The sequence below is a fragment of the Schistocerca americana genome, chromosome 11 (assembly GCF_021461395.2).
Source record: "Schistocerca americana isolate TAMUIC-IGC-003095 chromosome 11, iqSchAmer2.1, whole genome shotgun sequence".
In the NCBI taxonomy this organism is placed as follows: Eukaryota; Metazoa; Arthropoda; class Insecta; order Orthoptera; family Acrididae; genus Schistocerca; species Schistocerca americana.
The window spans coordinates 194,413,157-194,439,435 of NC_060129.1; the positions used below are offsets into that span (position 1 = coordinate 194,413,157).

The 26,279-nt window shown below is 42.0% G+C and overlaps 1 protein-coding gene across 1 annotated transcript in view; it reads left to right on the forward strand.

Annotated features, from left to right (window-relative positions):
• Nucleotides 1–26,279, forward strand: part of LOC124553582 (basement membrane-specific heparan sulfate proteoglycan core protein) — a 799,417-nt gene that overhangs the window by 408,108 nt on the left and 365,030 nt on the right. Inside the window, exon 13 of the mRNA XM_047127431.1 lies at nt 4,160–4,276. Coding sequence (XP_046983387.1) covers nt 4,160–4,276 — 117 coding nt within the window. The remainder of the gene's footprint in view (nt 1–4,159; nt 4,277–26,279) is intronic.

Genomic DNA, 26,279 nt, shown 5'->3' on the forward strand with positions numbered 1-26,279 from the left:
ATCCTGTATTGTGTCAGTGACAATCTGTCCCCTATTTTGCAATAATACAATACGTGCTGCCCTTCTTTGAACTTTCTCAATGTACTCCTTCAATCCTATTTGGTAAGGATCCCAGACCGTGCAGCAGCACTCCAAAAGAGGATGGATGAGCATAGTGTAGGCAGTCTCTTCAGTAGATCTGTTGCATCATCTAAGTGTTCTGCCAATAAAACACAGTATTTGGTTTGCCTTCCCCACAACATTTTGTATTGTTCTCTCCAATTTAAGTTGTTTGTAATTGTAATTCCTAGATATTTAGTTGAATTGACGGCCTTTAGATTTGACTGATTTATTGTCTAACCAAAGTTTAATGGATTCCTTTCAGCACTCGTGTGGATGACCACACACTTTTCCTTATTTAGGGTCAGTTGGCAATTTTTGCACCCTACAATATCTTTTTTAAGTCATTTTGCAGTTTGTTTTGACATTCTGATGAGTTTACTAGATGATAAACGAAGCATCATCTGCAAAGAACCAAAGACGGCTGCTCAGATTGTCTCCTAAATTATTTACACAGATAAGGAACAGCAGAGGGCCTATAATGCTACCTTGGGGAATGTCAAAAATCACTTCTGTTTTACTCTATGACTTTCTGTCAGTTACTATGAACTGTGGCCTCTCTGACAGGAAATCGTGAATCCAGTCACATAACTGAAACAATATTCCATAAGCACCCAATTCTGATTACGAGCCACTTGTGTGTACAGCATCAAAAGCCTTCTGGAAATCTATAAATATGCAATCAATTTGAAATGCCTTATCAATAGCACTCAACTCTTCGTATGATTAAAGAGGTAGTTGTGTTTCACAAGGACAAAGTTTTCTAAATCCATGTTGACTGTGTGTCAACCGATGTGAATCATAATGTTCGAACACAATATATCTTCCAAAATCCTTCTACATATCGGCGTTAATGATAAGGACATGTAACGTAGTGGATTCCTCCTACTACCTTTCTTGAACATTGGTGTGACCTGTGCAACTTTCCAGTCTTTCGGTCCAGATCTTTCATTGAGTGAGCGATTGTATATGACTGTTAACTATGGAGCTATTGCATCAGCATACTCTGAAAGGAACGTAATTACTATACAGTTCGGACCGGAAGACTTGCTTTTATTAAGTGATTTAAGTTGCTTCACTACTCTGAGGATTCTAATTCTGGAATATTTACTTCATGTTCCATGGTGAAGGAATTTTGAAAGGGTATGTTTAGTAACTCTGTTTTAGCAGCACTGTCATTGATAGTATTTCCATTGCTGTTGTGCACAGAAGGCATTGATTGTGTCTTGCATTGCATAGTTTACATAGGACCAGAATCTCTTTGGATTTCCTACCAGGTTTTGAGACATAGTTTCATTGTGGAAACTATTATAAGCACCTCGCCTTGAAGTCCACCCTAAATTTCCAGCTTCTGTAAAAGATAGCCAGTCTCAGAGATTTTTGGGTTCACTTAAATTTTGCACGGTTTTTCTTTTAAAACATTTTTATGACCAGGTAGCGATGCGTTCTCACAGCAGACAATTGCGAGTGTAAACCACTCACTGCCAGCTGCTTCAGTTGCGACATCAAGTGAAAAATTAAGTCGACATCCACGGAAAAAAATAGGTCCATTAAGAATAAAAGATTGTGCAGTGCCATTTCCTCCAAGTTTATTTTCCAAACTAATTATGTGTTTATAAACTGGCACGCGGTGGCGACGATGACGATACACACGTCGATGAGGCATAGTGCTTCAGTGCTGTTGCAGATAGAGCTCACAGCGGAATGGTTCCGCTGGCGTGCACAGCCCGCTTATATAGGGAACGTGTGACCTTCGTTACGTAACACGCTGATAACGGACTTAGAATTTTCACACACTGCAGAAGGCGAGTTATCCTGTACGTGCACTCTAGTCGTACTAGGAGCGCGCGTCTCCTGGTGCGCCGGCGTAGCGCCGAGCCAAGCGGGTTGCGTAACCAGCCGGCTAGGCGCCAAGCGGGCAGTGCGGCACTATGCTTTGTTAATTTTTTCAAATTGTTGCATCCTTGAGCCCCGGTTCCAAGATGTACGACTAGCGGTTCTCGCCTGACGCCCCCGGTTACAGGAGACAAGGATAGCACTTTATTAATAATTGTAATACAAGGTAATATCACCAGTGTTACATGACGGCAAGTGGAACATCATTCCTTGTAGAAACTGTCGACATTCTGCTTTGATAAACAAACAGATTGAACATTTACACTGATGTTGGGGTTGTGGGCACATCCAAACATAGTGGCTCCTTTCTGCCATTCTGTCTCATCTTCAGATAGACCCGTCTTCCTGTGGTGATTCTGTACAACCGACTGTCTCACACACACACACCACTTCACTGTCACGGCTGACTTCAGTGGTGGAGAATGGCGTGACTGCCCGGTGTCGGTTCTATCCTGCCTACAGTTCTCCAAGGTGACCAGTGTGCTCTTTTAAGAGATTGACTATAATTGTGTCCCCTGAGCTTATAATAAACATCAATCTTAATCTTGTGTTTATTATCTGTTACCTGCAGATTACCAAAAACTGCTGCAATGTGGGTGTGACCATCTTATTGTCGGCTGAAAAGCAGCATGTGACTGGGAAAATGTGCCTGCACTCTTTAGTTGGCTGACTAACGATTGAGGACACGTCGATCAGTTGCAGAATTTTGGAATACGTATTATGTTCAAGTATAATGACTTTTCTGGAGACTAGAAATCTACTCTGTAGGAATCAGCATGGGTTTCGAAAAAGACAGTCGTGTGAAACCGAGCTCGCGCTATTTGTTCACGAGATTCAGAGGGCCATAGACATGGGTTCCCAGGTAGGTGCCATGTTTCTCGACTTCTGCAAGGCGTTTGATACAGTTCCCCACAGTCGTTTCATGAACAAAGTAAGAGCATATGGTCTATCAGACCAATTGTGTGATTAGATTTAAGAGTTCCTAGGTAACAGAACGCAGCATGTCATTCCCAGTGGAGGGAAGTCTTCTGAAGTAAGAGTGATTTCGGGTGTGCCGCAGGGGAGTGTCGTAGGACCGTTGCTATTCACAGCATACATAAATGGCCTTGTGGATGACATCGGAAGTTCACTGAGGCTTTTTGCGGATGATGCTGTAGTACATCGAGAGGTTGTAACAATGGAAAATTGTACTGAAATGCAGCAGAATCTGCGACGAATTGACGCACGGTGCAGGAATGGCAATTGAATCTCAATGTAGACAAGTGTAATGTTCTGCGAATACGTAGAAACAAAGAGCCTTTATCATTTAGCTACAATATAGCAGGTCAGCAACTGGAAGCAGTTAATTCCATGAATTATCTGGGAGTAGGCATTAGGAGTGATTTAAAATGGAATGACCATATAAAATTAATCGTCAGTAAAGCAGATGCCAGACTGAGATTCGTTGGAAGAATCCTAAGGAAATGCAATCCGAAAACAAAGGAAGAAGGTTACAGTACGCTTGTTCGCCCACTGCTCGAATACTGCTCAGCAGTGTGGAATCCGTACCAGATAGGGTCGATAGAAGAGATAGAGAAGATCCGACGGAGAGAAGCACACTTCGTTACAGGATCATTTAGTAATCGCGAAAGCGTTACGGAGACGATAGATAAACTCCAGTGGAAGACTCTGCAGGAGAGATGCTCAGTAGCTCGGTACGGGCTTTTGTCGAAGTTCCGAGAACATACCTTCACAGAAGAGTCGAGCAGTATATTGCTCCCTCCTACGTATATCTCGCGAAGAGACCGTGAGGATAAAATCAGAGAGATTAGATCCCACACAGAAGTATACCGACAATCCTTCTTTCCACGGACGATGCGAGAAGGGAGAACCGATAGAGGTACTCGAGGAACCCTCTGCCACACACCGTCAGGTGGCTTGCGGAGTGTGGATGTAGATGTAGCTGTAGAGGAAATGTTGCTATGCTCTCAAGTTGCCAGGCGACACGATCTTGAGTCAACTACCTTCGTGACTGGGGAACATACCTATTCTCCTCAGTTGGCAACCTCTGTGGGTCGGGAATCGTGCTTGTGACCATCATGACTGGAGAAGCGTATCTGTGCTACTGAGTTGCCAACCTTTACCTCGAGTTTGACTGATAGGTGTGTCTTATTTCCTCCCGCAGTGACGTGTTTGCCGTCCGAGTTCAAGTGCCAGGACCAGTCGCGGTGCATCGACCAGTCGCTGCGGTGCGACGGGCGGTACGACTGCCCGGACGGGAGCGACGAGGGAGAACTGTGCAGTATGTACCAGAGCCGTATGATGCTGTCTGCCAATCACAGTAGATGTGTAGCTATTTGGGGTATCGGAGCCTGACTGAGACGGGAGATTCAGTAGCACGTTTAGACCTAGGTAACTGAATGTGGTTGCATGCCACCAGCTCTGTTTATTGACTACTGCTTCTGACGGTAGGAGATTAACGAGGAGACTGTACGGCCTGGTACTCTCCGAGTTTATTCGTCTGCAAAATACTAACGCGAATTCTTTATAGACGAATGGAAAAACTGGTAGAAGTCGACCTCGGGGAATATCAGTTTGGATTCCGTAGAAATGTTGGAACACGTGAGGCAATACTGACCTTACGCCGTATCTTAGAAGAAAGATTAAGGAAAGGCAAACCTATGTTTCTAACATTTGTAGACTTAGAGAAAGCTTTTGACAATGTTGACTGGAATACTCTCTTTCAAATTCTAAAGGTGGCAGGAGTAAAATACAGGGAGCGAAAGGCTATTTACAGATTGTACAGAAACCAGATGGCAGTTATAAGAGTTGAGGGGCGTGAAAGGGAAGCAGTGGTTGGGAAAGGAGTGAAACAGGGTTGTAGCCTCTCCTCGATGTTATTCAGTCGGTATATTGATCAAGCAGTAAAGGAAACAAAGGAAAAATTCATAGTAGGTATTAAAATCCATGGAGAAGAAATAAAAACTTTGAGGTTCACCGCTGAGATTGTAATTCTGTCAGAGACAGCAAAGGACTTGGAAGAGCAGTTGAATGGAATGGACATTGTCTTGAAAGGAGGATATAAGATGAACTTCAACAAAAGCAAAACGAGGATCATGGAATGTAGTCGGGTGATGCTGAGGGAATTAAATTAGGAAATGAGACGCTTAAAGTAGTAAAGGAGTTTTGCTATTTCGGGAGCAAAATAACTGATGATGGTCGAAGCAGAGAGGATATAAAATGTAGACTGGCAATGGCAAGGAAAGCATTTCTGAAGAAGAAGAATTTGTTAACATCGAGTATAGATTTAAGTGTCAGGAAGTCGTTTCTGAAAGTATTTGTATGGAGTGTAGCTGTGTATGGAAGTGAAACATGGACGATAAATAGTTTGGACAGGAAGAGAATAGAAGCTTTCGAAATGTGGTGCTACAGAAGAATGCTGATGATTAGATGGGTAGATCACATAACTAATGAGGAGGTATTGAATAGAACTGGAGAAAAGAGAAATTTGTGGCACAACTTGACTAGAAGAAGGGATTGGTTGGTAGGACATATTCTGAGACATCAAGGGATCACCAACTTAGTATTGGAGGGCAGCGAGGAGGGTAAAAATCGTAGAGGGAGACCAAGAGATGAATACACTAAGCAGATTCAGAAGGATGTAGGCTGCAGTAAGTACTGGGAGACGAAGAAGCTTGCACAGGATAGAGTAGCATGGAGAGCTGCATGAAACCAGTCTCAGGACTGAAGACCACAACAACAACAACAACATATAGGATTTGGAGGTAATTGCAGGGAGATGAATTTATGTGAAGCAGTGTGACACAATTACAAAAAAAACTCAAATAAGACGCCTTTATTATTGTAGGTGAACTATGTAATAAATAGATGCACGGGCTCACATATTGTAATGTGCAAGTTGCTATCTTGCGTGCCAACAGGGCCAGGGCCGAGTGGCACAAACTGAAAGGTGCACCAGAGTTGGCACAACTGTGCTTTCTGTACAGGACATATGAGAGTTAGTAGCGAAACCGACGCAGGTGAAGGCACACGAGGAAAAAGGGTACAAGGGTGCGGGGTGCCAAATGATAAGTAACTACAGTGGAAAAATCTTCTCAATCTGGGCCAGTGCGCCAAACCCAGAATGAAACCACGTGGCAGATTGACGACTGTGGTGTGGCCAACCTTAGTATGGGCTGTAAGAGGTTACCCGTGCTCATTTAGGCAAACGCTGGGGTAGATTCCAAGTTCTGCCTCAGAGGAAGCAATGTGCAAACAGTTAATATATGAATTGATAACCCCAACAAAATTTACACAGTTTACAGACAGATGAGATGCATGAGTTTACCCTGATGACTGTGGTGTCGGGGAGCGTTTCCGGCAATAGAGTTAAATGATAAAATAAAATATGCCCAATCATAAAAAAGTGGATCCCGTACTAGATGCAGTAAGTGCTAGGAAAAGAATGAAAGACTAAATCAACAGATGTGACAGTGACAATGTAGCCCAATTTCCAAATATATGTGGAGACAGACTTTTTGGAAATGAAACAATATGCTAATCTGAAAACTACTTTTGGTAACAGTTGGGAAAGATGGAGTTGGATAATAAAGGGTGAAAGAAAGATAACCTAGTTTTTATGGAGTAATATTAAAACTTTTCACTAAGACCAAACTCTAATTTTCATATTTCTCAAGAATCGTATATTGAAAAAAATTTAAGACAGAAAGCTTTGTACCACAGCTCCTCCAGTTTCTGTCTCTAAATTTTCTGATTTTTGTAAATTGCCTAATTTGCTCTTTAATTTTAATTTACTGTGTAAACATTTAAGAAAACTGTAACTGAAAGATTTAGTTAAATAGTGCATAGTGGAGCAATTTTTTGATTGTAAGTCACTGGTTGAAAGCCCAATGGAAGTCACTGGTTGAAAGCCCAAAGTAAAAGATTTTTTTGTACTTTTATTGAAATTTTAAATTTAATAACAAATAGAAATGCTAACAGATACTGAATCAGAGTTTTTAAAAATATTCTTATTATTTTTAATTACTGATAATGTGAAAATGATCCAAACATGCAAAATTCCGTATTGTTGAATGCAAAAAGTCATATTCATGACTAATACTGTTGAGTCACTGCAAATTAAAAAAAAAAAGTTTTCTGTTTGATGTTTTGCATTGTTGCAGCAAATTGTAATTAATTAGGAACACTAGTATTTTCATAGAATTAGTAAATAGAATAAAAACATGTTAATTTTATTAAAAATTATGATTCAGTGTTTGTTACTTCATATTTATATTTGTTATTATATGTGGAGTTTATTTTTAAGACTTGTGTCATACTGCTTTAGGAAATTCATGTCCAGGCAATGAGTTTCACATCCCAGAAAATCGAAGATGGTCAGTCGTAAGGCTCCTGTTGCCAGTAAGAAAAGTGCTGATCCTCCAAGGGTACAATAAGGGCAAGGAGGAGGTTGGGGAAAAGAGAGAGAGAAAGTGTGTGCTATGGGAGAGGACAGTATCTTATGGATCAATAGAAAATAGCTGCACTGTTTTTATATTTTACAACTGCATTGAACCAACTATTTGTCGATTAGCGTATCACATATTTCACTCCCATCTCAGTCAGAGCTTCACCAATACTTCACAACCCCATGTTACTGGGTCATTGTAGTTGGACTTGTGCACAGTGCACAATGCACAATACTAATTTATCTACGGTAGTAGTGTGACACAAACATGTTCGAAACTTGCTGACGGGCTAAAATCGAAGGGGTTGGCAGAACAAATAGGTAGCTCACAGAAAATATTTGAAATATTGCATGTTAAATGTTTGATTAAATTCGAAGTCAGGAACATAAACACAATAAGACAAAGCAATTTATATACAGCGTGGGAAAAATAGAATTGACCCAGTAAAAGATTTCATACACCTAAGTATAGGCAAACCAGTTTCCACCATCTGCGTCCAGTGTGAACGATATAAACTGAGTTCCTGTTTTTAGGTGCATGAAATATTTTACTGGGCCAATTTTCTTTTGGCCACCTTGTATAAATTGGGTGTGTTTCTGCATTCTGCAATTCTGATATAATTAATGATTATGATGTTCAAGATACAAATTATCACGCCTGGACACTTATTGTAATGTTATTATTATTATTTTTTTTACTTGACAACGGTCTCCAATTTGATACAGTGTCATAGGTCTATATCTGTTATCTCAGAATCACAATTTAAAAAAAAAAAAAATTGAAAAGTTGTAAATCATAACCTCCACAAAAAATCATAAAGTAAATAAAGTTGCCAAATAATGAAACCAGCAGACTGTGTATAAGATGATGAACACTAGGGAAAATGTATCAAAAGCAGTGAACCCATGTCCTTTTTTTAATATCTGGTCTGCTGAGAATGCAGTTCACAATTTGTACACGTTTTGAGAGTCATTGTGCAGCAACAAACTGCATTATCCACTAAGGGGAAGATATGAAACTTGAGCTCTATATCCTTCTCACTGGCAACCGCATTGACTATGTGGCTCAGTGGACAAATAGCAAGGAAGTCAAAAGTCAGGCCAATAAGATACGTTCATGCATAGTAACACAATGCAAACTTTTACTGTGCCTGTAATTATTTTATTATTGACGTGACATTTGATCCGTAATTCCTTTTGCATTCCTTCCACTGCATTGACTCAGAAACATATGGTTGTAAGCTGATATACACTGGGCATTGCTGTTTTACATTGCTATTTTCATTGTTCTGGAAATCAGTGAGTATTGCGCTGCTGGAATAGCGTAGTGTTTAGACATATTTACTGCGGTAAAAGTCTTGTATTTTGAAGTTTGACTAACTTTCCACCTTGGCATACTCATTGTGAGGAAGAATTCTTCCACAGTTTAAACACTTCACTTGATTGTTTCGTCTGCAATTTGTACTTTCTTGTTGATGTAATGTATTTGTGTGACCTTGAGTGTTGTCATTAGTAATCTAACTTTTTTTCCCAGCAGCAGATAGCTCGTTTCTTTACAGTGTGAAGATTGTCGCCAGTATTCCAGCGTTGTAGAAATATTTAGGCTTAATTACTTATCTGTCTTAGAGTCTTCAACGGTGTGTTCTATTTTTCTCATGTACTTTTTTTTCTTGTTTTTGAGATAAGTAATAAGCGAATTGGAATGAGAGATGTGTTATGTTCCACGATTGTCAAAGTGAACCATGTTTCTATTGGTACTATTTAATTTAAAAGAAATATAAATTACAAGTCAAGTTTTTTTTGAAGCCATGAAAGCTTATAAACTTAAATAGCTTTAAAATAAGAAATAATTCCCCAGTAAATGTGAATTGATTAAATAATCTATTTGTGGGACTTTTATCATCCCCCTAATTAAAAAATCTGGGATCAACTAAATAATGTAATCCAATAACTGCCAAAACTGTTAAAGTAATATTACGGTCTGATGTAACAAGTAATTTTGCTTTAGGCAGAGGGACAATTAATCTAACACAGCTATGGCATAATAATTTTTAATAGCTTTTTTTTTTCAAATGAAGTAAGAAACTGTATTTTACAATTTGCATTTTTAAAGATTAATAGTGAATAATTTTTATTAACAGCTCACTGAAGTTTGTTATTCAGCCATCATTAATTAGATAAGCTTGTTATGTAAAAATATAAGGCACATATGTCATCACTTGCAAGGTGTCTTGTTGCTGCTGTAAAAGAGTTTGAGCATTGTTTTGTTTTTGTTGTACACACACTTTTGGATCCCATTTGTCAGCTGTTACCAACACTTGAAAAAGGTAATGTCTTTTTTATGTTTTATTTTGCTTTTTGGCTTATAGTCAGCTGATGAGCTCTCCACCGTTTGTTTTTTTTGGGACGATGCCTCATCGGTACTAAAAAAATTACATTTTTTTAAAAAAAGTAACACACTTAGTGGCAGCATGGTTTGCAAAATGATAACATTTAACAGTGAATAAGGTTGATAGGTGACTAATGAGTTAATACTGATAGTTCATAATTCAGACTAATACAAGAGACCTCCCAGTCCTTCATCTGCAATTAACTTTGTTTGCTCATACCAGTAGGTGGAAGTGTAATGAACCTATAACTTTTTTTTTTATCTGTTGACATGCTGTGAAGCACTTGAGTTTTGCCAGTTTCATAGCCTGCTGCTTGGAGTTTTGACTGGATGGGCATGCCTTAGCTGCTAGCTAATATTTGCACTGCATGTATTCCTGCAATTACCGGCAGAACCGATACCTACAATTTCCCAACTCCTCGATAACCGTTCTGTTCCTCTCCCACAGTGCATCATTGTTTTTTCCTGCGGACCACTTCAGCAGATTAGAGTGCACCGTTAGCGGTACGTCAGTTCGACCGTGCCGTGTAAGGCACTCTCGGTACAATTCTGCACTGTTGCCTGATAAACAGAATACGAGTATTAGCATACGGAGTGTCAGACCAGCTTTGTAACTGAACTGTACAGCTCCTGGAATACCGCACATCATTATTAATGTAGGGAAAGCTTCAGGCATAAAAGTAACTTGTGGGCACACCCCAATGGAGCATTACAGGGCAGTTACCTTTCGCAGTATATATACAGGGCTGTTCAAAAAGAAGAAACAGATTTCAAACATTTATTGCCTCCAAACTACAGAAGATAGAAACACAATTCCGATGTTCCTGGAAAGAGCAAAGTTCAAGTTTTTATGCATTCAATGTGAGCCCCACATGTTACACTACAGATCTCAGAACGGTGGCTCATTTCCTGCCACACGTGCAGCAGCTGGTCTCTCGTTATCGAATTCACAGCTTCGACAATGCGATGTCACAGACTTTCAAGAGTGTCAGGCGAAGGGGGATAAAAATGTGGTCTTTTACGTAACCCCACAGATAAAAGTCACAAGTTGTGAGGTCCGGAGACCTTGGAGGCCACCAATGATGAAGTTCATCTGCTGCTGCTCCTCTTCCAGTCCAACATCCCAGACCTCACACCTTGGGACTTTTATCTGTGGGGTTACATAAAAGACTGCATTTTTATGCCACCTGTGCCTGACGCTCTCGAAAGTCTGCTACGTCACGTTGTCGAATCTGTGAGTTCGATAATGAGAGACCAGCTGCTTTGTGTATGGCAGGAAATGAGCCACCGTGTTGATATTTGTCGTGTAACACGTGGGGCTCACATTGAATGCCTAAAAATTTGAACTTTTCTCTTTCCAGGAATGCTGGAATTGTGTTTCTACTTTTTTTAAAATTTGGAAACAATAAATGTTCCAAATCTGTTCCTTCTTTTTAAATGATGAAGATGATGTCCCATACTCCTTGACAGAGCGTAGGGGAAGATGCGAGAGACTGGCACTGCTGTACTAGGTAACGTCCTAACGGAGGTGGTTTGCCATTGCCTTCCTCTGACTGTAACGATTGATGATGATGAGGATGACACAACAACACCCATTCATTTCGAGGCAGGTGAAAATCCCTGACCCCACCGGGAATCGAACCCGGGACCCCGTGTTCGGGAAGCGAGAACGCTACCGGGAGACCGTGAGCTGCGAACTCTTTTTAAATAGCCCTGTATATAAATGAACTAGCGGATAACACCAGAAGCATTGTATGCCTTTTTGCTGAATATGTTGTCATATACAGAGAAGTCACAACACTAGAAAATGGTAGCAAAATATGGGAAGATCTGCAGAGGATTGATGATTAGTGCAGGGATTTGCTGGTGACCTTCAACATAAGTAAATATAACATACTACTCATAAATAGACAGTAAGACCAGTCATTGTATCATTACAGAAATGCTGAACAATCGGTAAAAGCAGCCACATCCATTAAATACCTGAGAATACTCACAGGGAATGATTCAGAGTGGAACGGCCACTTAAAACTAATTGCGCATAAGGCAGATACCAGACAGATTCGTCAGAAGGGTCTTCAGGGAGGGTATTCCATTCACAAAGTAAGTGGCGTACAAACCACACGTAAAACCGATACTTGAATTTGGCTTGTTAGTCTGGGGTCCACACCAGATACGATTGATAAAGGAAATAGAGAAGATCCAACGAAGAGCAGCACATTTTGTTACGGGTCCATTTAGTAAAATGCGAGCATCACGAAGTTGCTGAGCCGACTTCAGCGGCGGATGCTACAAGAGAGGCATTGTGCGTCTCGGTGTGTTTTACTGTTAAAGTTCTGAGGGCATAAATTCCTAGAAGAATCAACCAATCTATTGCTTTCACCTACGTACAGGGTGAGCACAAAGTCTTGCCATGATTATAACAATTTATTACAGGATAATTGTTTGACATAATAATTTACATTTGAGCCGTTACATACTACTTTTTTATTTTTTAAGATCACTTATATTAGTAAACCTCAACATGTGCTCCCTCGGTAGCTCGGAGAATGTCGAGGCGGTATTCCAGTTCCCGCCAGGGGTTTGGTAACATGTCCTGTCACAGTACCCACAGCAGCTTGTATCCTAGCCTTCAGGTCGTCGACGTCAGCAACTGGGGTGATGAAGACTCTATACAGCCCCAGAAAAAGGGTCAAGTTGCGTGATGTCTGGAGAGTGGGGTGGCCAGGGTATTGGACCATTCCTTCCAATCCACAAATCCGCTCTCTAGACGTTACGTCCCTTGACTTTTTTTTTTTTCTGGGGCTATATAAAGGACGGAGTCTTCGTCACAACAGTTGCTGACGTCAACAACTGAAGGCTAGGATACAAGCTGCTGTGGGTACTGTGACAGAACACATGTTACCAAACACCTGGCGGGAAATTGACATTCTCCAAGCTACCACGGGAGCACACATTGAAGATTACTAAGTGGTCTAAAAAAAATTAGTAACACAAAACTATGTAATGGCATCAAATGTAACTTATTGTGTCAAACAGTTATTCTGTTATAAATTTTTATAATCAGAGCAAGACTTTGTGCTCACCCTGTATATCTCACAAAAAGACAATGAAAGCAAATTTAGAGATGTATAAGCTCACACGGAGGCTTACCAGCAACCGTTCTTCCCACGGAACATTCACAACTGAAACGGGAAAAGGTGGAGGGAGGGGAGTAATACTGGTACGCAAAGTACTCTCCACCACACACTGTGAGGTGACTTGTTGTGACATTGCAGCAAAATACTTGTGTGGGAGTAGAATAAACAGGAAATAGGGATCGCTAAAAATAACAACACAGAAGTCTTTTACACAACCTGCTGTCGGCTGGGATGATTCCGACAAAAGACCAGCAAAAATGGCAGGATTTTCACATGTCAGCACACTTGTATCTATGGGGGAACTGAAATTCCACATTAGTGACAAGGTGAACAGGGTCAATATCCACGAAGCAGACTTCACGAGAGTTTGAACCTGAAAAAATTGGTCGCGTAAAGAATGATTTGGTGTCCTCCTGGTGCAATGCCACCTCACGAGTTGGTCCTGTAGCTCTGTAGTTAGCGGTCCTCATACCGTATGTTGCCACTGCCACTGTTCATTTTTGTACACCATCTGTTTGTGACTCATTTAGTAAATAGCTATAACAATAACTGTTTCAGTCACATACATTTTCCAGTATTTATCATCCAAGCGTGACTGAAGCTGACGAATTGTTACTGTAGAAATTTTGTGACGTAGTTGCAAACCTCGGAAAATACCTGCAGTATGGTTAGATTTAAAAAATAATTAGTCTGAAATGCAGAATTTTGGGACAGTAAAAATTGACTGTGGAGGTCTTTCAACTAAGCTGTGGACACCGTCACAATTAGCACGAAGCTGTTGTGTTTCGAGGTAAAACAATGGTTTCAATTCCTTACTTCCTCTTTCCAAAATCCAGTTATGTGTGCAGTGCCTAAGACTGCTAGTGGACACTGCTGCCTTTGGGAAGAAGTGGTTGTGTGCGATCTGCTGAGAGACAAGATTTCTGTATACCAGATCTAATTCCCATTTAATATCTCTGGCCATTCATAAAAAAACATTGGTAAAAATTGAAATTCAAATAATTGAAACTTAAAAGAAGTTGCAGAGAGATTGTAAATTCTTTGCTGACAATTTAAATCATCTGACATTCAATGAAAACTCATTAAATAACTATGCAGTCTTTGCATAGGATTGAGAACAAAACTTCATTTGCCTGGAGCTAAGCCAGCTTGAGAAGTGGGGAGATGCAGATAGAAAGAAAGAAAAATAATCTACACCTCACATCACATTTCTTTTATTTTCTATCCGCTGTTTATCTGCCCTTTCATTCTCATCAGTTTACCCTGTCTGACTTCTGTTTCACACTAATCATATGTTGCTGTTTTACCACTCTTTTAAATGCATGAACTTCCAGACCACCTGAATGTGTGTCTGGTTAATGGCTAACTTTGGCATCTGGTCAGTTCTCTTCAGCTTGTTTCTCCATGTTAGAGGATGAGAATTAAGCTTTCCTGTTAAAAGTAAATTATCACAAAAAGTAAAATTTAGCTATTTCTCACACACACTGCCAGTAAGTTCAGAAAAGTTTCAGTCTTGCTTATTGGAAGAAGATGAAGCTCTTCAAAAAGCAGTGAACAGTCCCATGAAAGTGATCTAGGATTTTTCTGTTTGGCCGCTACGTCAAGAAACTTTCACCATAACAAAAAACAGAAAAAGCTATTTATTTTAATAATGGCATTACTATTAAGGATGGTTGCTGTTTTTTTGCCATTTGTAAGAATAAATCTTTTCATTATTACACAGCTGTGGACACATTGATTTTCAATAAAGTAGCATCTTCCCCTTTGCCCCCCCCCCCCCCCCCCCTGCACACACACACACACACACACACACACACACACACACACACACTTGTTGACTCCCATTTATTTTGGCTGGCTCTTGTGCATTTGATGGACAAGACACATATCTCCTCCATGTAAGAAGTGAGCAGATAGCACTATTCCTCCATGGCATCAGTGTCCATATTTTCCTCGTTTGAGCTCAATGACAAATCGCACTGTGGGAACCAGTAAGAACATCACAGAGATGCAGTGTTTTGGACATCTCCCTTTTCCAGTTCTCATGGCTCAGTTGAAGAACATTTAAGAAATTTGCCAGGAGAGAATATCTGTTCTAAATTATTAAAAAAACATCGGATGTAACAGTTTGTACCTTCTCTACAGTGTTATTGCATTAAGCATCAGCTCTTTACAGAGGTGACATTCTTTTGGCGAGCCAACTGTTGAGCGTAATCAACTTTGAAAACAGCTGCTAAATGAATCTGTTTGTTGAGCTAGCAGTTCACTTAATCGAAAAATTACAATGAACTGAATTTAAAACAACCACCTACCATCAGAATAGTGTAGGCACATGCAGTCAGTGTATTGGAGTGGAACACGTGGAAACTTATTAATAGATTATAATCAGCCAATGACGGTAATATACTGCTGACATACAGGTCGGAGATTTCACTTTTGTACCTGAAGACGGTCATATGGAGTGAAACTAGCAGTAAATAAAATTGTGTTAGTCACAGTGCAACCGTGCAGCAGATCACTGCTGTGGAGCATTGTTTATCAAAAATGTTCCAAACTTATTGAGTGGGCACAGAATGAAATGTAGAAAGACTAGAGGCAATAGGTGACAAACAGTCTACAGACAAACTGTATCAGAAGGAGGTACAGCTTAATGGTCCTCTTGCAGTGGTATCCAGGAATAATTAAGTTGAAGGGAAAAAGAGCAGTCGAAGGGAAAATTTGTCATCAAGCCGGTTTAGTAAGTGATGACCGGATAAAAGAAAGTACACTGTCTGCTATAAAATTGCTCGGACGTGCAAGCACTCATATTTCCGTGCGACCCCACAGTGTAGGTAAGAGTAATGCCATTTACATTCTGTAAAACGTGGTGTCTCTCCTAAGAGTCGCCAGGTGCATTTTCTCTGTTTTTTTGGCGGGTATTTGCAATTCTGTTTTTGTAATGTGTAGCTAGGGCCAGCCCAAATAACTACTGCTCATCTAGTCTTTCATATGACACCGAGTGTTGACAGAAAGTGTCGGTTTGTTTCCCACTAGGAGCAAAATTACGTGTAAAGTGGAATTTTACGGCCCCATCGGATTGAGTGGTCCCATATTAGTGTCGTGTGATATTTGTTTTATTGATAGGCGTTAGCAGGGACAGCAAAACACAAGGGGAAATATTCCAGCAGCAATTACTGCGCAGCGCTCCACACTTGGTGATAGCAGTCAGAACGAGCCAGGACAGAGCTGTCGCTGCTGGTGTACTAGCTGTTTTTTGTGTTTTACTGTTCCTTTTAAGGCATATCAATAAAACAAATTACTGCACTAGACTGAATTGGGAGGATGACGACAGTTCAATCCCGCATCCAGCCATCCTGATTTAGGTTTTCAGTGATTTCCCTAAATCCCTCCAGGCAAATGCTGGGATAGTTTCTTTGAAGGGTACGGCCGACTTCCTTCCCCGTCCTTCCCTAATCCGATGAGACAGATGAACTCGCTTTCTGGTCTCCTCCCCCAAACAACCGAACCAACCAACTAAATTGGGATCACACAGTCGAACGGGCATGTAAAATTCGTTTTGCTCATAACGGGAAAATAAGTGACACTTTCTGTCAGTACTGGTTGTTGCATGATAGACTTGATGGGAAGTATTTGTTAGGGCCGACTGCAACTTCACATTGCAAACCTAAATTGTAAGTATTTGTCAAAACATGAGACAAAATGTGCCTGACAACCCGTAGGCGAGACACCCTGTCTAAGGAAAGATTGTACAGTGGCTTCCTCGTATATAAATCATACGTGAAATGTCATTTGTTCGTGAGGAGATCATATTGTAAAGATACATCTACGAGAACATGCCAGAATTCAGTAGTGGCAAGATTATGGGCTGTTGAGGCTGCAATTTGTTCCCACAACTGTTTAATGAATGTGGAATTCACATGTTCAGGAGGGCCAAACTGAACAGCACTCACAATCTCAATGATGCCATGCGACTAGCGCCAGAGAGGGTAGACACGTCATTCACTCGACAGTGCGGGATTGTACAGCTACATCACATGGGTTCTTTCAGGAAGTGTGCTCGTTTGTAACCGGACAGGTGTCCACACGGACAGTGCGATGTAATTCGGAGTGCCACGAACTGTCAGCACGGTGACCGTTCTGGCACCTTTCCTCGATGTGGCAGCAGAGCGAGACATTCTGACAGAGGTGTGCTCAGTGGCAACACTCAGCACAGGAGTGGCACCACATCCTGAGTTCAGACGAATCTCGGTACTGCCGAGAGTGTACGACTTACAGGGTGTACGAAAAACTCTGGGAACACTTTCAATTATTTATCGCACAAGAACTAAACATTGTACAGATGTCGTACACATTGCATTTTGAAGAAAAACTCTGAAAGTTTTTCTTACAAACATTCGGTATGCGAACCACGAGTAACGTGGCAGACGTCAATATGGTAATCGAATTCTTGCCGTACCAGTCCCAGCATGGCATTGTCGACTGTGGCAGTCGCTTCCTGTATTCTTTCCCAGAACTCTGCTACATCAAGTGGTAGAGGCGGTACATACACCAGATGTTTAATGTGTCCCCACAGAAAAAAGTCACACAGAGTTATTGGGGAGGCCATTTCATGAAACAGTTGTCCCCTTCTGTAGCACGGCTGATCCGTCGATGAGGCAGCCCCGTGTTCAGGTATCCACAAACTTCACGATGAAAATTGGGTAGAGCCCCATCCTGCTGAAAGATGAACACGTCTGAGTAGGAATATCCAGTGACAGTGCTCTTGGCAAAGAAGAATGGCCCGTACAGTTTTCAACGTGACGAGGCACGAAAAACATTTACCTTTGGGGAATCACAATCAATTTCAATGCATTCGTGTGGATGCTCTGCGCTCCAGATTCGACAATTACGCCTGTTCACTTTCCCATTAGTGTGAAAAGTGGCATCGTAGCTAAAAATTAAGCGATCGACAATGCCGTCCCCGTACGTATTCAGTTGTTGCAACTGCGAACAAAACTCAAAATGCTTGTCTTTGCCGCCATCATTGAGCTCCTGCACTAGCTCCAACTCGAGTGGTTTCATAGACAGCTTCTGTCGCAGGACTTTCCACACTGTCGTTGGAGCCATTTCGAGTTCACGGGATGCACAGCACACCGATTTCTTTGGACTCCTTACAAATGTGTCTCGTACGTTCTCCTCATTCACTTCACTCACATTGGGACATCCGCGTCTCTTTGCCAGGCACAAGCAATCTGTCGTAACGAATTTGCTGTGTCAGTGGTAAATGGCCTTCCTTGTTGGTAGCTTCTTAACATACTCGGTTCTAAACATTCGTTCAACAGCTGTAGCACACTTGTTTTTGCCGAACTCGAACATGCAGAAAACTCAGTCTGCATCTGAACTCACCACGTTTGCAACTAGCACTGACTATTGGCAAATGGTGATGTGCATGGAAAAAAAAAACTTACAGGGTTTCTCTTCAAAATGATATATGTATAATATCTGTACAATGTTTGGTTCTTGTGGAATAAATAATTGAAAGTGTTCCTGGACTTTATGTGCACCCCTTATTTATCTGTGTACGGAGACTCTGAGGAGAACAGATACTGCCAGACTGCCTCAGTCACAAATCATTGTACAGGCCTGGAATGTGGCTTGATAGTGTGGGGTGCCATTTGGTACACAACACAATCACATGTGCTTCACACAGCTGTTAATTTGGACAGCAGCTGTCACATTTCTGATGTGTTAGGGCTGGTGGCTGTGCCGTAACTTCACGGCACTATCATTCGACAAGATAACACGAGATCGCACGTTGCCCCTGCTGTCCTGAACTACATCAGCCTAGGGTGGCCACCACGTTCACCAGAGGCACGCCGCCACTCGCAAGCCACTGTGCGGTCGATGAAGTCTGGCGTAAGAGCTGAAGCAGCACAGAATGATGTAGCTGTGTCTGTCTTAGGAGGCTGTTCTGTCTACTACACGGTCCACACACATTAATGTTAGCACCTGTCAAAATCCTGAATAACCACCTTTTGCAGTACTGGAGTGCAGGAAGAGTGTCATTGAGGTTCTGGAAGGTACCAAAACTCCAGTACTGTGGCCATCTGTACTAGGTTTCTCGGCTGAGGAGCCGTGGCGTGAGCAGCCCAATTGAGGTGCTCTCACAGATTCTTGATTAGGTTTAAAGCTGGGGAGACTGGAAGTCAGAAGAGTACGGTAAACTGACCCTGGTGCTCTTCGAACGAGGCACGTACGCTGGGAGCTGTGACACGTCGCATTGACCTGCTGGTAGGTGCCTTCTTGCTGAGGAAAAACAAACCGCGTGTGGGGGTGGGCACGGTCCTCGAGGATAGATGCGTACTCGTGTCGATTCATTATCTCTTGTAGAAAGATGAGGTCACCCAGGGAATGCCGTGAAAATATTCCCCAGCCCGGACCGTTCTGACAATTATTGCATCTATAGTCATCTGTCAGATAGAGGGTGAAATATGATTCATCTGATAGATCGGTAGGTATCCAGTTGTGGTACTGCTGTGCAAATTGCAGCCTTTATTGCTGATAAACACGAACCGTGCACTTGGTGCTTAGGCCTGTAAGTAGCAACAGCCACTGAACAGTCATTGCGGACACACTTAGTATCCCCTCTGTTCATCTGGACAGTCAGTTGCTCATCAGTTGCACGCCTCTCTGCCCGTACACACCTCCGCAGATGTCGTTTGCCCACCGTGTGTGGCCCGTGACGTATCGCAGTTGCCTCGGCACTAGTTTTGGGTGCGCAATTTTGCCACGTGTGGTATGCTTTAACTACAGCAGCACACAACCAGTTTACAAACTTAGCAGTTTCGGAACTGTTTCCACCGTCGGCTCGAAAGCCTACGATCGTGCTATTTTCGTGACACGTAAGTCACTCCGTTCCCTCATTACGATGCCGACTGCACTGCGTCCCCTCGTCACACTGTACGTACCCTCCACTGCCGTCTACGAGTGGTTATTACGTGTTGATGTCGAGCGTAGGAGATGGTCACAGTAATGTGGCCCGACCGTGTACATACCGTACCTTCTGTGCCCTCAGATATTTTGCTGTTCTTCCTGCTATACTTTGTACACACAATAAGTATAATTTTGTCATTTTCTGAACTTGCCGGTGTCGAAATTTAAGTGTCTGGTAGTGTAGCTCAGTTTAAATCTGCAGAGGGACAGAAACACTGTGCCATTGGAACTTCATTACAAACTGGCCACACAGCTGAGTATGTGGCGTCAGTGAGCTCAGACTTCCCCCTCCCTCCCCGCCGTGCCGGTTCGGTTCTGCCGCCCACCGCTCGCCACGCCGCTAGCCGCCCTGACTGCCTGTGGGACAGAGCTGCTGCTGGGAGGGTCGCGGGTGCCGGCCGCACCGCCCCCGCCGCCCTGCCATCCCGTGCCGCCCGTCAACTGGCAGTGCGTCACGACTCTGGGCTGCGTCGTCCACGTGTGCCACCGCACCTGCCTGCTGCCGCCCCCCACCTGCTGCAAACCGAACAGGTACACAGGTACGTAGCCCCCGCCCCCTTGCCAGAGGCCGGACACAGCACACAGACGGGGAACTCCCCCTCGTATGTCACCTAGCCTCCAGCTCGGGCTCTGCCCGAAGACTAGGGATCGGACAGTGTCAGTGACTGCCCGTTTATGTTGTCGAGTAGGAGTCTGTTCAGGTGTTTAATCGGAGTTGGAGGCTGTGAGCTATTTTGACATAGAGGGCACAAAATAGTTTGTTTCAGAGCTGGAAGTTATGAAATTGTAATGTCATTTTCAGAGATCGCAAAATTATAATGTTAGAGTCAGAGATTATAAAATGATACTTCAGAGTTATGAGATACAAAACTGCAGTAACTGAATCGGAAGTTGTGAACTTGTAGTTTGCTAGTTGGAGGCAGCAAAATTGTAGTACCCGAGTCAGAGGTTATGATATTGTAGTAACCGAGTCGAAGTTGACGAATTGTAGTGTCAGAGTTGGAGGCTGTGAAATTGAAATATCGGAGCCGGAGATTATGGAATTGTATGGTCACATTTGAAGGTTACAGAATTGTAGTGTCAGAATCAGAGCTTATGAAACTAGTGTCTGATTCGGATATTATGTAACAGTACTGTAGGGTTCAGAGGATACAAAATTCTAGATTCAAAGTCAGAGATTACGAAATTGTGATGTCGGAGTTGGAGGAAGGGAGACTGCATTGTTGTAGTCGAAGGAGGCAGAGTTGCAGTTTCAATGTTAGAGGAAGCAAAATTGTTGTGTCAGTCTGAGGAAGTGAAATTGTGATGTCAGAGCCATTGTAATGGCAGAATTGAAGGAGCAAAATTGCAATTTTCGAGTCAGAGGAAGTCTCGGAGTCAGAGGGAGCAAAATTGTCTTGTCAGAGTCAGAGGAAACAAAATTGCAGTGTCAGAGGAAGCAAAATTGTAACGTTAAAGTTGGAGGAAGTGAAATTGCAGTGTCAGAGACAGATGAAGTGAAAATGAAGTGTGGGAGTCAGAGGAAACAGAATTGCGATATCAGATCAGAGAAAGCAAAATTGTAATGTCGGAGCTGGAGGAAACAAAATTACGTTGTCAAAGTCGGAGGAAGCAAAATTGCAGTTTCAGAGTTGGAGACTGCAAAATTAAAATGTTGGAATAAGAGGCTGTGAAACCGTAATGTCAGAGGCAGTGAAATTGTAGTATTGGTGCTGTAGGCAGTGAAATTTTAATGTCAGTACTGGAGGAAACAAAACTGTAATTTTGGAGTTGGAGACTGCAAAGTGGTAATGCCACACTTGGAAGCCGCTAAGTTGTAATGTCAGAATCAAACATTGCCAGATTGTTTTCTCAGAATCCGAGTATAGCAGATTGTCGATTTGGAGGAAGTGAAATTGTATTGTCGGAGTTTAGTATCGGAGAATCAAATTTGGTAGTTCCCTGGTCTTGGCCCAATCATTATTTTGCTAGCATGTGCGGAGAACCAGTAGATACTCACAAACATGAGAACAACTCCAAAAACAAAGGAGGAAGATTGCTATCAGATGTCAGCCTTAGTGTCATGTAAAGCAAGTAAGTCAACACTTCTGCTGTATAAGCTCCATAATACATGTTGAATGTGACTCCACAATCCGACATCACAACCTGACTATTGTGCAGTTTCCGATAAACAGTTTGGCTTGATGATCTTGTTCATGTTTTTAAGACAAACTTATAGCCTCCGAAGATCTCTCCAATATCAGGAGATGAAATGTTAGGTTCAGAAGTGTACCTTAGATCATAATAGAAGAGTCGCCAATGGTGTAAATACCTGCCTCAAAAGGCTGCACTGTTAACATTTTTTTTAAAGAGATTAAAATAGAATTACGTAAACTTTGTTGTAATGACATCTTTTTAAGCTTCTGGAAATGTCATCCGCATCTTATTGAGTACGGTTTTTTGTGTCAGAATCTTTTGATCAACTTTCCTGCTATGCCATTTTAAATTTCTGGGGTTGTATTGTAGATAAAACAGTGTCTCACTCAGTATAAGATAAATGCGTCTTTGTAGGTTTTGTTTGTTTGTAAACCCTCTCTTGTAACTCTTTCCCTCTCTCTTATTTTTTTAATTTCTTTCCTATAAGATGTCCCTGCACAACAAACTTATGTGGGAAATCTAGCAAATGGAACATTAATGTCCTCAAGAACGGACGCTGGCTTTTTCTGTTTGTGGTTTATACCTCTGTGGCCCTCCAGACTTTCATGTGGATTTCTTTCTTTCTTGCTGTTCATATTGTGTTGCCATAATATCTTCTAAAATTGATTTTTTTTTAAATTGTTCCAAAAAATCAGTGGGTATCTTCAATCTCTGTGTTATGTGTCCACAACTATTCTTGGAGTAGTTTTCCCCTTTTTCTTTTCCCGTCTCCACAGTGGAAAACATCCTTCTTATCACTTAAAGCATTTCACATAGTACTCAGTTGGTGACTATTAGTTTTCTTTTTCTGGCACTAATGAGTATTCAGTTTGTTTTCTTTGGGTGTCAAACAAGTGTACGCCTTCCTGATATGTGTAACTGTGGGGATTAATTTGTTTTAAAGAAGAGTAAATTCTCAACTGATCTGTATCTGCCATGCTGCCTGGTTATTTACAGGGTGTAATAGCTCTGCAGAAAGCACAAATTCAGTAACTTTTTTCCTTTTATTTGTCTCCAAATTATAAGGAATGTTGCACAATTGAAAAACCAATGTTCGGTAATGGAATTGCAGTTTTATCCAGAACCTGACACTTTCACTGATTCTGGCTCGATTCCAGTCAGAATAATCAAAGATAACAAAAAATTGTTTGTCATTAAATTTAATATTATACTGTAGCAGTTCTTTCTGTGTACAGTTCAAGTTTCATCGAGCAGTGTTACTCGGCACTGACACATTACGGGAAAGTTACTTTTGTCCTTAAGTTTTGCACAGCAATGTATTTACGAGTGACGTATGCAGTAGAATCTCCTCATTGTTAAGGAAGCGAAGGACATCTAAAGAGCATTCACTTATTAGAAATGTGGGATGCACTCTTAAACCAGTTTCTACTGCCCAACATTGTTGAAATTGTAAATATCTGTGTGTCGATGTGCTGTGTCTCGTAGCTGAACGTAACGTCCCCGGTCACTTGCCACTGTTGCCTCTGTGCTTGCCACTCTCCGGTGGTCGCCAGTGTGCGGAAATTGGTACGTCACACTGTTTTGTCTTTTCTGAGTGCTCACCCGCATGCTTCGGTTGTGGTCGCACTTTTGTCGTAAGCCTTTCCACACGCTTTACTCCCGTCTACTCGTGTACGTGTCCAGCCTGTCCTTTCTACTGCTGAGGTAAGTCGTATGTTTCAGCCCTACTATGTTAAGATAGAATATATGTTTGTTTATAATAATGTTACTGTGTTTATTGCTAGCTGTGTTCAGTGTTAAGCTTTGAATTTCTTTTGTTATTGTCAAGAGCTGTGCTATTTCTTTTGTTATTTCTGGTGGCCGTGTTGTGGCTGTGTAAACTGCTGGAATGCACTTGCCGTCCAGAATTTTGAGTCGTATGCTGCCGTTAATGCTTAAAGTGCTTCCCGTTATTGAGGTTACTTTATAAGCACACCGGACAAAAAATTAGTAACCGCAGTGAGACGTGACACTAATACCGTGTAGCTTACCGTATTGACTTGACAACGGCCTCAATTTGATGAAGGACGTGCTGTACATCACTGAAGCTACTTATTGATGGATAGACCCTGTAGAATTACCAGATTGCGGGGATTTCTATTGGTATATTGCATCTCCTGTCACAAATAGCTCCGCACATTTCCCACGAGGGTTAAGATCGGACGAGTTGAGGTGCAATAGTCGGTCAGACTGGGAACGTACGGTTGCGTCTCTGGGGACGTGGTAATTGTCTCCTTGGAAGACAAGGTGTCCCCGGTGTACCCATCAGTAAGATGTTGAAGAAAGGGCATCATTTCCTCTTGCAAATGCTTTTATAAACATTCTGATTCATAAGCACTGGAAAGTGAATGAGTGGGCCCAGGTCACAGTATGGAAAACACACACAAAACAACACAAAAACACGTGTGACCACAACTGTTCCGTCTACATACTGAGAGTTAAATGCGTCATTGGGCTGTCGGTCCACTCGACACGTCACACCCTTAGAAAAGTGAAACATCGCAACTCGTCGGACCACACTAAATGCCTCCAATCAGTTGCGAGGCATGTCTGGAAAGTAAGTAACATAAAAAGAGTTTTCTCAAATCAAAATTTATTTTTACAAGAAAGAGCATTTCTTGAACTATTTTCTGCATAGTTGCTATCATTGTTGAGACATTTATCGTTGTTGTGCTATGCCCTCTTCATAGAAAAATCCCACCAGTGAAGACAGCCACTCCTAAACACCATTTTGTTCATCATTTTCTTCTTGTCGAGTTCCGTTCCAGAGCTGAAACTGTCAGTGCGATACAATACTGTGAAACAATGTAAAAACTTTGGTGCGCAATTCAAAACAGGAGGCATGGAATGCTCAGTGGAGACACTGTGTTGCTTCACAACAACGCGTGTCTCCATTCTGCTGGCGTTCACTCAAAACTTATTCAAAAATTCTATTGGGAGCATTTTGATCAGCTACCGTACAGTCCCAATCTCGCACATTCTGACTATCATTCGTTCTCAAACTTGAAGTGGGATTTTGGAGGAAGGCGCTTTGACAGCGATGATGAAGCAAAAACCTGTGTTTGGCAATGACTATCTTCACTGGCGGCATTTTTCTGTGAAGAGGGCATAGAAAAATTGGTTTCCTGCTGCAACAGATGTCTGAACAATTGTGGTAACAATGTAGAAAAATTGTTTAAATAAAAAAAAAAAAATTTGGTTTGAAAAAAAAGTTTTTATGAGTTTGTTTCCAAAATGGTACTTATTTTTCAGACACGCCTCACACTATCCAGTTTCTGCGCTGTTTGGCCCGTAAGAGACGTAACAGTGTGAGCAACGGCCTTTTGTGAGACATCCGACTACAGAAATCCTTTTCACAGAGTTCTGTTCACAATGCTCACCCAGAAACTTGCTCACTCAAAAACTTGTCAAGATGGACCTGCATTCACTAACAGTGGGATATCCTGCCAGGTTTGAAACAAACTGTCACTGTCAAGATGTGGGCTCTCGTCTCTGATCCCTGTCAGTTGGGATATTTTTACGACCACGTTTATTCCCCAAGTTACAACTGCGAACTGTGCACCATTCCTTGTAGACAAGTCGGAGAGTTCGCACTGATACACCAAAAAACCTGGTGACTTTATACGCAGTATTGTTTTCAACACATCTGAACACGATAGCTCCTTTCTGCCGTGTCCTTACGTTGACCCGCCTTACCGTGCCGGTACCGTACAACTGACAGTCGCGCGTATGCATCACTTCTCTGCCCTGACTTATGTCAGTAGTGGAGGCTCACAACACCGCCTGGTACCAGTTCAATACAATCTACAGTGCTCCAAAGTTTGCTCTTTCAGAGATACGACTAATATTTTGTCTGGCGAGTAGATTGTACTATACAGCAAGTTTTGTGGCTTCTGCATGACGGGGCATAACCTTCAACACGTCTGAAGCGGAAATCTGAAAATATGATGCAAGAAAATGGTGATGTAGCATTCGATGATGACAGTGCCGAGGCAGGGTGAGAAGGAATAGTCCCTCGGGCAGCATTTCGTTCGACTTCTGGATGGCGAGGCTCGCAGCTCGCTTTCTCTCTGTGGTGTCTGCCGAGTCCCGCCCACACGAGACCGGGCTCGGGGCTGCCTCTAGGTGTCTCTGCGGTTGTCGGTCACGCTGCTTCGACTGC